At 39.6% G+C, this 12,874-nt stretch overlaps 1 protein-coding gene across 1 annotated transcript in view; it reads left to right on the top strand.

The window, feature by feature from the left end:
* Positions 1–12,874, top strand: part of GXYLT1 (glucoside xylosyltransferase 1) — a 790,439-nt gene that overhangs the window by 464,198 nt on the left and 313,367 nt on the right. Inside the window, exon 9 of the mRNA XM_044087446.1 lies at positions 3,230–3,249. Coding sequence (XP_043943381.1) covers positions 3,230–3,249 — 20 coding nt within the window. The remainder of the gene's footprint in view (positions 1–3,229; positions 3,250–12,874) is intronic.

Here is a 12,874-nt window from a genome sequence, read left to right as displayed (position 1 = left end):
GAATATTGTAAGCAGTTTTTATCATATGTGTATCTAAAAACATTTAATTTATTTACACATTGAAATCAGCATAAGAATCCATTTTGTTCCAAGGAGGTTGTTTCCCTGTATATTGTGAGGAAAGTTCTTAGTGATGGTAAATGGGGTTAAAAGGTCAAACCAAAGTTTTAGATCTATGTTTGCATTGATAAGTTTCCTAAAGGAATTGATGTAATGATTAATCAGTGTTGTTTTAGAAGGTTATGTTATATTATATTGTATACTTATGCATAGTATGTACCAGGGTTTGTTTGATTTGTCTACTATTAAAATTTTTTTAACAGATTAAATTAATTTGTTAATATAGCCGTTGTTAATTCTTTCCAGTTGGCAAAATAATTTGGGTTTATCCAGTCTATTGTAGTTTTAAGCACAGATGCTTTTTTATATAGCTTTCTATTTCTGGGAAGTTCAATCCTCCTTGTTTCCATGGTCTAATGTGATGAGTTAGAGCTACACTATTCTTTTTGGGATACCATAAAAATTTTTATTAAACATGAGTTTATTTCTTTAAGAATGCATCTTTCAGGAATTAACTGTATTGCTAATGCTACATATAGTATTTTTGTCAATAAGACCATTTGTATTAATTGTAGTCTGTCTTCAAAAGTTAATATAATTTTGTTCCACTTTTCTATATATATTTTTGTTTCAGTAATGTTTTTATAATTTATTAATATTGTTTCATTTATATTTTTGTATAACACTATTCCTAAATAATTTAGCTTAAGTTCTTGTTTTCCTATGATGGATTCATCTGTAAGTTTTTTTTTCTCATTTAAAAATAGAAATATTGATTTTGATCTATTAAAGTGTAGACCTGAAATCTTATAACATTTCTCCATTTCTTCTTCTAGCTCTCCTAATGAGACTCTGAAGTTTGATGGGGTTAATAAAATATCATCAGCAAAAGCATTATTTTAGCTATGTACTGGTCATAGACTTCTATTCCTTTTATTCTTGAATTATTGCATATTATTTCTTCAAGTATTTCTATAGCCAAAGCAAATAAAATAGGAGAAAGGGGGCATCCTTGTTTAGTACCTTTCGGTATATCAGTGGATTCTGAGGTGAAAGGTCCTAATTTAATGTAGGCTAAGTTATTAATATATATATATATATATATATATATATATATATGTTTTTTAGTAATAAGATTAAGGGGGGGAGGAAATTCAAATAATGCTAAAGGTTTAAATAGATATTCCCTTTTGAGGGAATTGAAGGCTTTTTTTGTCTAATCTGATTACAAGTGTTTCTCTGTCTTCTTCATTCACATAATCTGTAAGAGTAAGTATCCTTTTAATATTATCATGTGTGTGCCTGTTATATAAAAATCCAGTTTGGTCACTATTAATTGTCTTTGAAAGTGGGATTTTCATTCTGTTAGCTAGGATTGACATGATTATTTTGTAATTATTAAGTAATGATATAGGTCTGTGTGAGGTGCAAAGGTCTGATGGTTTATTATCTTTTAGAATTGGTGTTATGGGAGAATATTTCCATGAGGGTGGTATTTTTGCTTCTGACTGGACTTCTAGCAAAGATTTATGAAAAAAGGAGATTACTGTTGAAGGGAAGAGTTTGTAAATTTCCGTAATTATACCATCTATCCTTGGAGCTTGGTTAGATTTACTTTTTTATCTTGTCAACAATTTCTTTGTAGGATATAGGTTTTTGTAGGTCTAGTTTTAAGTTTTCTAGATTTTTTTTTATATTGATAAGGTTTGTATCCAACTTTATTTGGTTGATATCTAATTTTCTTTTTTGAAGTGTTCCATATAATGGAACCGAAATGCTTCAAGGATGTCTCCTATATCTGATACTTTTTTTCCCTTTCTTTTCCTGATATATACTACTAATGTTATTTGCTTTAGATTGTATTTTAATTCTTGTAGACAAGTTATGTAAATATCTGGGGGAGATGGCTAATGGGTTTATTTTAAAATTTTCCAAGGCTAGACAAGTTTTTTGTGTTAGAATTTCATTATATTATTTAATTCCTCTATTTCTTTTTTGACTTCTGGACAATTCTGATTTTTTTAGATTTTGCTATCAAGAGTCTGGTTTGCAAGTCTAATGATCCAGATTCCCACTCTCTAACTTTGTTTTTGTACCAGCTAAGGGTCTTACCAAATAAATACGCTTTTAATGAGTCCCAAACCATGACTCTACTGATTTCTGCTGTATTATAATTGTAGTTCTGACAACATCCAGGGTCTGAATTCTTTAATTTTTGTGATATATGATGGAATTCTAGTTGAGAGGATTAAAGGTTTAAACTCTATTTGGAACTTCATTTATTGGAGAGTCATGATCTGAGAAGGAGCATAAAACTATTGAGAAGTTGAGGATTTTTGTTTGTAAATCTTGAACTACTAATAATTTGTCTATTCTGGTTTGTGTTTGAAATCTATGATCTTTATGGGAAAATAATAAGGATTTATCATCTTTTACTGTAAAAGTGTCTTAAATGAAAAGAGTCAATCCATCTTTTTAAGGATTTTGAAATAGTTGCTATGAGAAGACTTGGAGGTTTCAGAAGCTTCTAAGGTACAATTAAAGTCTCCTCCCAGTATAAGATTTCCTTTATAATTGTTGGAAATAAAATCTAGGTGTTTTTTAACCGTTCCTGCTCCAATTCCTGGGAACCAATATAGATTAGCTAAGGTCCATATTCTGTTATTAAATTTAATTATAACAAATGCTAGTAGACCTTCTTTGTCTTCATATTTATAAATAACTTTTGGATTGATTGTTTTTCTTCCAGAGAATTGATGCTCCTTTTGTCTTTGTTATAGGAGGATTGAGCTAAGAATGTATAGTCCTTGGGGTTCCAAATAAAGATCTCATTAGTCTTAAAATGTGTATCCTGGAGAAATACTACTTGTGCCTTATTTAGATTTAAATATTTTAGTAAGTTTGATCTTTTATTTGCATTATTTAAGCCATGAGTATTTAATGATAAGAATGTTAAATCCATTTCAAGTTATTGTTGGAAGAAACATTTTGCTTTTTTTTTTTATTTTGATTATAGTAGTTCTATCATATTCTGTGATGACATTTAATGTTATTTTTATGTGTAAACTTGGGAGTGTAAGTTAATGATGTTAAGTTGTCAATCTCGCCTTCATTCTTGCTGGATGGGTTCGGAGCCGAACCTCGGCTCCGACTCGGCCTATTACTAAAGCTCGAGAGCTATTTTTACCAGCTCGAGGCTATCCTATGTCCCATAATGCTAGGCGTCATATATCCAGATCTCGTTTGCCTCTTCAGCTACGAGGTTGCATCTTTTTGCCAGCTCCAGGTTGTATTAATCTTTTTCTTGTATTTAGTCAGTTTTTTGGTTCTAACCTTAGCGATAGTTATTCCTAGTTCCTACCCCTATAGATCCCTGCTTAGAATTTCCTCTTAGGTAGTTTTTTTCTTCAGTTTTCCCCTCACTGAATAGTTAGGCCTTTGGCTGAACTTGTTCTATTACAGTTTCTGTAGCAGTAAATCCCTTTGGATTTTTTTTGTAGATTTTTTCTTGTGTGTGTATGCTTATAGTTAAACTGTGTTAAAAAGTGTTGGGTTTTTGTTTTTCTTGGTCTGTTACAAGCTCTTTGTGTGTGTGTTGGCTGATTGTGACTAGACCGTTTAGAATTGTCTTTTTCTGCCCATCATCCTTGTTTCAGGATGTCGAAAGACACCAAGGTCTCGGGCTTCAAGAAGTGTGACTCGTGCTGTCAGAAGATGTCTCTGACAGACTGTCACACTTCTTATGTATATTGCTTGGGCCCTCTGCACCTGCAGGACTCTTGTTCTGTTTGCCATGTGTTCAGTCCAAGAGTCCTGCAGGAACGCAGAAACAAACTTATTTTGAGAGGCTTGTTGAAGCTTGAAGGTTCCCCGGCTAAGCCTTCGTCGGGTAAACCTTCCAAGCCCGCCAAACCGTCAGCTCCATGTTCGGAGCCGTTGCCGAGCGGCGCTACTACTACTACCTCTGCATCGGTTCTGGCCGGAACCGATGATTCGAGGCCTCAGTCGGCTCCGACTCTGCTGTCGGAGCAGTCTTTGAGCAGAAAGCATTCCAGGTCTCCTTCCCTGGAATCTGTCCATTCGGCTCCGAAGTCTCCCTTATCAGAGCGGAGTCACAGGTCTCATTCCTCTCTGTCTTCCAGGCTGTCGGATCATGACCTTGAGAGGGTAGTTAGCAGACTACTTAAGTCGTAGGCACTGGCCCAAATGTTGCATAGCCCTCCTCATCTGGCAGTGGCTATATCACTACTCCCTCTTCGATTCCTCCTCCGACTCTTCCTTTGAGTTCGGAGCCAGAGATCGTAGGGGTCGGGACCGTCGGAACGTCGGAGCCGATACCACTCCTGTCGGCTCCGATCTCTTCCTTGGTTCCATCCTTGGAGGGATCCGGGCGCCGGGACTCCCTAGTCTGTTCCAAGGGGGCGAGTGGCATCGGACCCTTGTCCGACCCCGTTCTCCCTCTCGGAGCCTCGGCACAGGTGAGTATGGCCCCAACATCGGCCTCGGAGCCGTCCCTCTCGGTGCTGGGAGGAGTCCTTGTCTCTTCGGAGCGGGGACCCCCTTCCTTGCCTGATAGGAGTGCCTTTGAGGTCACGAGGAGTGTGCTGGCCCCTGTGCCTGCTCCACGGTCGGCTCCTCCCTCTATGGTGCCTGCTTCAGTCTCTATCCACCCTTCCGATCCCGAGTGTGGAGAACCGATGCTACAGGTAGCCCCATTGGGTGTATCCTCTTCCGAGGCCTCCCCTGATCCTTCAGGGGAGCCCCCTCGAAAGAGAAAATGCAAGAGGAAGCATGTAGACTCCCCTGAGTCAGTCACGTCTGACACCGACTTGGATGAGTCAGAAGGGTCCCCAAGGTCCCCCTCTGAGGATGTCTCCTTTTCTGACATCCTGGAGATTCTTAAGCAGAGGGGAAACTGGTCTGCCCTTAACCCTTCCGAGGATGAGTCTGTGTACCTGGATGCGTTCGGTTCTCGCCCTTCCACCTCCTGGGTGTCTCCGCCTTTCGACCCACTCATGGATGTGGTGGCTTGAAAGGCGTGGACGGCTCCGGATACTATGGAGCCAACTCCCCGGAGGCCTACAAAATTTATTACAGCCCCTTCTGACAAGCAGTTTCTAACTAAGGGCGTCCCTGTTGGTGCCATGGTGGTGGCGGCGGCCACTAAAATGGAGTTGGCTGACCCTTCAGTACCTGTCCATCCTCCTAATAAGGAATCTAGGACTATGGACAGGTATGGCAAGCGGATGTTTTCTTCAGCGACCTTTGCTATGCGGTCGCTGAATTATTTGTGCCATTTCACCAGTTTCCAGAGAGATCTTCTCAAAGAACTGGGTGATACCTTACAGGACCCATCAGCTGCGGGGTCTCAGGATAAGATCAATTCCCAGCTGGGGACCCTGAACTCTATTGTCAACTCCTCCATGTGGCTCTCTTCCTATGCAGCCGATGGAGCGAGTAGGGCTGCAGGCACGGGCGTTGCTCTAAGGAGACGCGCCTGGATGCGGCTTTGCAATTTTGCTGACCCCTTCAAGGCATCCTTCACTAACACCCCCTTTGATGGCTCTGCCTTGTTTGGACCTCAAGTGAAGGATACATTGACCAGGTGCGAGCAGGAAGGCAAGACCCTCTCTGTCGTGGGAGTCCGTTTTTCTACCCCTTCTAGACCATACCCTAAGGGTCAGAAGAGTGGGAAAATGTGGTTCCGCAAGCCTCAGGGAGTACTGCCTGACGTACGTGGTGAGCTTCCCTCCAAAGGCAGAGGAGGGAACAATAATAGATGCCGCCCGAGGGGCGGGGGGGGGTCCGCAGAATCAGGGTAGCAGAGAACCCTTCTCTGACAAACCCTTCCAGCACCCCTGAGGAGCTGCCAGACTGTCCACTTTCGGATGCAGTCGGGGGAAGACTATCGCTGTACCCAGAAGCCTGGCGTTCCCTCACGCAAGACAAATGGGTACGGTCGATCATATCTGAGGGTTACAAAATTCCCTTTATTCACACCCCACAACAGCCAAAAGGGCCCCTTCCAGACGTTCCACCCGGTCTGAGGGATCAAGCAGCACTAGAAATTTCAAAACTGCTAGAAAAAAGAGCCATCCAGCCAGTCCCAGCAGACCAGCAAGGATCCGGAGTCTACTCCAAGTTCTTTTTGGTACCAAAAAAGACAGGAGACTGGAGACCTATTTTGGATCTCAGCAGGCTGAACAAGTATATTCAAAGAACGAAATTCCGGATGGTCACGCTTCAGTCCATTCTACACTTTCTGGGTCAGGACAATTGGATGTGCTCTATAGACCTTCAGGATGCGTACTATCATATCAAAATGAACAGGCGCTCCAGGAGGTTTCTCCGCTTTCGGCTGGGAGCCAGTCACTACCAATTCAGAGCCCTGCCCTTTGGCCTCACCACAGCCACCAGGGTGTTTACCAAATGCATGGCAGTGGTTGCGGCTCACCTGAGACGACAAGGATTCCAGGTGTTTCCATACTTAGACGACTGGCTCCTTACTGCCACCACCAAGCGTCAGCTACTCCATTCCAGAGATTATACCCTCCAAATTTGCAACGAGCTAGGTATCTCTATAAACTCTGAAAAGTCTGCCTTGTCAATCTATTACCTTCACAGGTGCCATTTTAAACACTGTGGAACTGTCAGCAAAACTGCCTGTACAAAGGATTTCAGACATTCGCGATCATGTTCAAATCCTACTACAAGAGACCAGAGTCCAGGCCAGATTCGTACTAAAAACCCTAGGTCTCATGGCAGCAGCCATCACATTACTCCCCCTAGCTCGCTTTCACATGCGGATCCTGCAATGGATGCTGTTTTCCCAGTGGTCCTTTCAACAGCTTCCAATGTCACACAGCATTCTAATCACTCAGTCATGCAAAGGCACCTTTCGTGGTGGATGGTCTCCCCTCAGGTTCTTCAGGGCAGACCTTTTGTCCTTCCTCCTCCTGTTGCTACTGTGACAACGGATGCCTCCCTGACCGGGTGGGGGGGCATTTTCAGAGCAGGACAGTCCAGGGCACATGGCAACCTTTCGAAGGCCACCTGCACATAAATGTCTTGGAAATGAGAGCGGTACTTTTAGCGTTGCAGGCCCTTCAAGACTCTCTACCCACCGGGACTATTGCAATTCAGACAGACAATATGTCTGTAGTGTGGTACATCAACAAGCAGGGCGGAACCAGGTCCTACCCCCTATGTCGGGAAGCACTCAGACTTTGGCAGTGGGCGATCTCTTCTCAACGGTTTCTGGTAGCAACGCATATCCCCGGGAAGTCCAACGTCATAGCGGACAGGCCTAGCAGAGCCATTCTCATGCCCCACGAGTGGTCTCTCAACCAGCTAGTAACGGAAAATTTTTTCAGAAGGTGGGGTCAGCCTTGCTGCGATCTTTTTGCAACCCCTCAAAACAGCAAGTGCCAAGACTTCTTCACCCTCTTCCCTCTCCGAGGTCTTCCCCCCAGAGACGCTCTAGTCCACGATTGGCCCCGGGGTCTTCTGTATGCTTTTCCCCCCTTTCCCTTAATTACTCCGTTAATCCAGAAAGCAACTGCTTTGAGATCCAGAATGATCCTTGTTGCCCCTGCAACATCATCTACTAGATCAGCCCTGGCATCTGGACCCAGCGCCAGATCTTCTGACACATCAGTTGGGCGGGCTGCATCAATCTCTTCAATCTCTCAACCTCACAGCTTGGTTGCTCCACTTCCAACCCTAGCCAGGCTTCCCTCAATCTCTCATTCAGTTTGTGACATCATCCTCGCTTCGCACAAGTCTACTACCAGAAAGACTTATGCTAGCAAATGGAAGCGTTTCTCTGTTTGGGCAGGGGAGAAACAAGTTGACCCTTTTACAGCTCCTGTCCATACAGTTTGAGTTTTTGGCAGAACTTTTTCAAATGGGTTCTTCAGCCACCATCAGAGTTCAGCTGGCAGCTATTGCAAATTTTCATGTTGGATTGTCAGAGACCAGCATTATGTCACACAAACTTTGTAAAGCCTTTCTAAAAGGAACCCTCTTACTTAGGCCCCCGGTAAAAGATCCTCGCCCACCATGGGACTTAAATTTGGTGCTGTCGTCTTTAATTCTCCCTCCCTTTGAGCCTGCGGCTTTCTGTTCATTAAAGTTGCTCTCTTGGAAAACTCTGTTCTTAGTAGCCATCACTTCAGCGAGAAGGGTATCGGAACTTCAAGCCCTTTGTGTTCGCCCTCCTTACCTTGTTTTTCACAAAGATAGAGTGTCACTTAGGACTAATCCATACTTTTTACCCAAAGTACTCTCTGAAGAAAATCTGAATCAGACCATCGATCTTCCTGTCTTCTTCCCACTTTATACCAATAGGTCTGAACGGAAGTTCACCGTCAATTACGCTTCTACCTGGATAGAACCAAGCAGACGAGGAAATCAGAACAGCTCTTCCTGTCTTACGCGGAAGGGAAGCAAGGCTTGACAGTTTCCAAAGTCACCTTGTCCAGGTGGTTGACCTCTGTTATGTTTATTTACCAACTGAGGCATAAAGAGCTCCCTATTAAGCCCAGAGCTCATTCAACCAGAGCATTAGCTTCTTCAGTAGCCTTTCAGGCAAGATTGCCAATGGATTCCATTTGTGCAGCGGCCACATGGGCCTCTCCTCATACCTTCATTTCTCATTACAAGCTGGACATGACCTCTAGAAGTCGGGCTGATTTTGGTTCCACCGTACTCAAGAGTCTGTTCCATTGAGCCACCCAGGACTAAGGTGCTAGGAACGCTGTCCCATCCAGCAAGAATGAAGGCGAGATTTACAACTTAACATTGAGAAGTTATGTACTTACCATAATGTTCCATGTTAGTTGTCTTCTTCTCGCCTTCTTTCTTGCGTCCCACCCTCCATCCCCCTAGCCTGGCAAGACCGAGTGTATCTTCTGAGATGTGTTATCACGAGAGTTATCTCCTTGGCTACCTCTCTTCCTTTTCTTGGTAACTCTTATAAGAGTTTTATATATGTATATATGTATATGCAAGAGCTTAGATATATAGAGAGATGTGTATATATATATATATATATATATATATATATATATATATATATATATATATTTTTTTTTTTTCTGTCATGGTGGGGACATGTATGTCCATAGTGTTAGCTATCAAACGAGATCTGGGTATATGACGCCTAGCATTATGGGACATAAGATAGCCTCGAGCCGGTAAAAATAGCTCTCGAGCTTTAGTAATAGGCCGAGTCGGAGCCGAGGTTCGGCTCTGAATCCATCCAGCAAGAAAGAAGGCGAGAAGAAGACAACTAACATGGAACGTTATGGTAAGTACATAACTTATCATTCTTTCTTCTTTAAGTACAAGTAGGGTAAAATTCTGGTCAGGCTTTAAAAAAGTACTTCTATAAAACATTAAATGTTCTGTAGTCCTGTCTCGCCTTCATTCTTACATATGGGTTCGGAGCCGATCCTCTGCTCCGACTCGGCCGATTACAATGCTCAAAGTCTTGTAGTTGACTCGTGGCAAGGTAGGTATCCCATAGTGCACTAGGATAGTCTCCGAACCCATATGTAAGATTGAAGGGCGAGATGGACTACAAACATGGAATGTTATGGTGAGTACATAACTTCTTTTTCTAAAGTATCAAATGCAAGTAAATATGAATTTCCCATTAAACATGGAATGAAAGTCATTCCTAATCCAACAGATAAAGATAGATCTATTGGATTATCACTCCTACCTTTAACCAACAATGTCAACTGAGCTCCATATGTTAAATTATTATATGAAGAATTTTCTTGAGATATGAAATTCTATATAATTCTGTTATTATCCTATAGTATTTTATGTATCAGGATGGAATGTTAGTAGTGTGAACAATTATGTTGACTGAGAAAATATCCAATATTTAGTTACCCATAAGAGATCCCAAACATGTCAGATATGTCATTTCGGATAAATTAAATGTAACAGAGGAGCATACACTAAATAAGCCAACAACAAATAGATTATTACTGAAATAATTTGACTAAAAGGACTCTGTAGGAGACAGAGTGATTACCAATGAAATATGAATTTACTGTAGGTGTACTGTCTTCCTTTACTTTCCCAATCTTCAGCTTACCAACTTCAACTTCACGTATGAAAAGACATGGCTTATCAGTGGTATCCTGACTCTGAGTAGAGGCGCCTTACATTCTAGTGTGCAGTGCTTTTACATATTTATAGATTTACAAAGCAGAGTCTAAGAATGAACTATGATCACCCTGATGATTCTCACCCTGCATAAGGCACCTCCTGCTTCCAGAATGGGTAATCACATCAGGTCTAGAATGAATATGTAGGTACCCATATGGTAATCAAGACTTACCTTAGGTAAATATTAATCAAATAGTGTTTAGAGCATCTTAGAGAGTTCTCGGGGCAGTTAGAATCCTCTTAAGCTTCTCCTCCCTTGACCAGAAACAGAGACTTCCCTTCCCTTTCTTTCCCTTGTTTTAAATCAGTACCAATAAAAGAAATTCAGCAAACATAGGTAAACAGAAATAACATTCAGTAGTCTGTCTTGTGCATGACTCGCAATCCATTAAACAAGTCAATGACTAACATCACTTCAGTAAACATTATAAAGACAAATTGGAAATAATTTCATAGCTCTTAAAATTTTCTGATAAAGCAAAAATTTAACTAAGCTATTTTAACTAAAAGTGTAAAGCATTTCAATTTTCCCTTGCATGTATACATTTCTGCTTAGTGTAGTGTCAGTAGCTGTCTTTGAAATCTGTACAGTAAATACTTCACTTCAAATCATTGCTTTTTCAATTCAGGTTTTGTTTTGTCAAAACAGCAACAATATTTCAAGGGCACAATTAATATTTAGACTGTTTCAAATAAAGCGCTTGTCAGTTGCCAATTGAGTTAGTTTAGAATGTATGGTTAGTGCAAATATAGCATGTTGCAAAAGTATGTATTTTTTCGTGTACTCTAGAGACTGTCATATACAAGTGACATATATAATGTAGCATATATAGAGCAGATAGCTTATGGATTCAGGTTGTTAAAGTAAGTTATGCTTATTAATCGGGCAGTTTCATTTAAGTTCACAAGTAATTTGGGGACATTTCAGTTGAGTTTCCAGGAATGTGTAGTCCAATGTGAGTAGTTTATGAAGTATTCACAAGTTGTTCTATTAAGTTATCTAATTTACCCTTCCTTAGATTGTAATTCAATTTAATAGCTAAACAACATTACTTTTTTGTTATTTGTTATCTGCGAGGCTAAATGCATTTCGCAAAGTCCATAGAAACTGCTGCAGTTGTTTTCTGTTGCCATGACAATGCAAATATAGCATTTCCTAATCAGTGTGTTTAAAAAAAAAAAAAAAAAAAAAAAAAAAACCCTGAAATAGTTTTCGAGTCAGAATGCCAAGAAAGCTTCACTTCTCACAAGCAACAGTACATTTTTCCCTCCTTTTATATATTATGTTAATGTTATAGGAAATAATTCAACTGACAGTATGTATAAAAACGAAACATTTCAGAGTTAATCGCTAACATGCCCCGTAACCCATTAAGCATGTGTCCACCATTAATCTAATAACTATTGTAATAACATCTAATTGAGTCCACTTTTCCTCATAAACATGTCACAATTCATTAAATAAAGCAGAGTCTAGCATCTGTCTAATAATTATTATAAAGACAAATAGTAATTTCCTAGCTCTTCAAACTTTCTGATATTGCAAAATGTTGACAGTAAGCTATTTTAACTGGAAGACTAAAACATTTCAATACTTCCTTGTGAATATACATTTTTACTTGTACAGTAGTGTCAAGAACGGTCTTTGAAATCTATGCATTACTACTTCTTTCAAGTCGTTCATTTTACAGTTCAGATTATATTTTGTCAAAATGTCAATAGCATTTCAAGGGCACATTTAATATTTAAATTGGTATTTTAAATGAATAGCTGTCAGTTGCCAAGTGAGTTTGTACAGTGTGTGAGGTAACTGCAAAGATAACATGTTACACAAAGTAATATATATCTTTTTATGTGCTCTAGAGACTGTCAATTTCAAGTAACATATGAAATGTAACTTTTACAGTGCAGACAGCTTGTGGAATCAACAAGTTAAACAGAGTAATACTTTTTAATCAAGCAGCTACATTTAAGTGCACATGTAGTTTGGGAACATTTCAGTTGTGCTTCCAGGAATATGTAATCCTGTGAGGATAAATCATAAAATATTTACAAATAGTCCTATTATTTATTTATTTTACCTTGCTTAGGTTTTTCATTTTAATAACTAAACTTTACTTTTTCTTATTATTTATCTGTGAGGCTAAATGCACTTCGCAGGTTCACAGTGTCCTTAGAAACTGCAGCAATTATTTACTGTTGCTATGGCAACACAAATAGAATGTGAAGAAAGCTTCACTTCTCTTAACCAACAATACATTTTTCCCTTTATATATATATATATATATATATATATATATATATATATATATATATATATATATATATATATTTGAATTATTTCCTTTTAGTATTAACAAAGGACATATGTACATGAATGGAACATTTCAGAGTTAATCACGAATATGTCCCCAATTTCAGTAAGCATAACGGTGACCATCATTAATCTAATAAATGTAATAATTAAGTTCACTATTCCAATTAGTCTACCTTAAAACTAGATTATTTTAGAATATTTATCTTTGTATAGATAGTGAGTTATTAAATATATACAGACTATATTAGTATAGCAAATAGACAATTTAGAAAGGGAGACGAAATGCAGTTAAAATAAATAATGGAGAGAGAG

The sequence above is a fragment of the Protopterus annectens genome, chromosome 11.part0 (assembly GCF_019279795.1).
Source record: "Protopterus annectens isolate FY-2018-M chromosome 11.part0, PAN1.0, whole genome shotgun sequence".
Lineage (NCBI taxonomy): Eukaryota > Metazoa > Chordata > Ceratodontiformes > Protopteridae > Protopterus > Protopterus annectens.
Note: the sequence above shows the minus strand (reverse complement) of the source record. Positions and strands in the feature narration are given on the sequence as shown.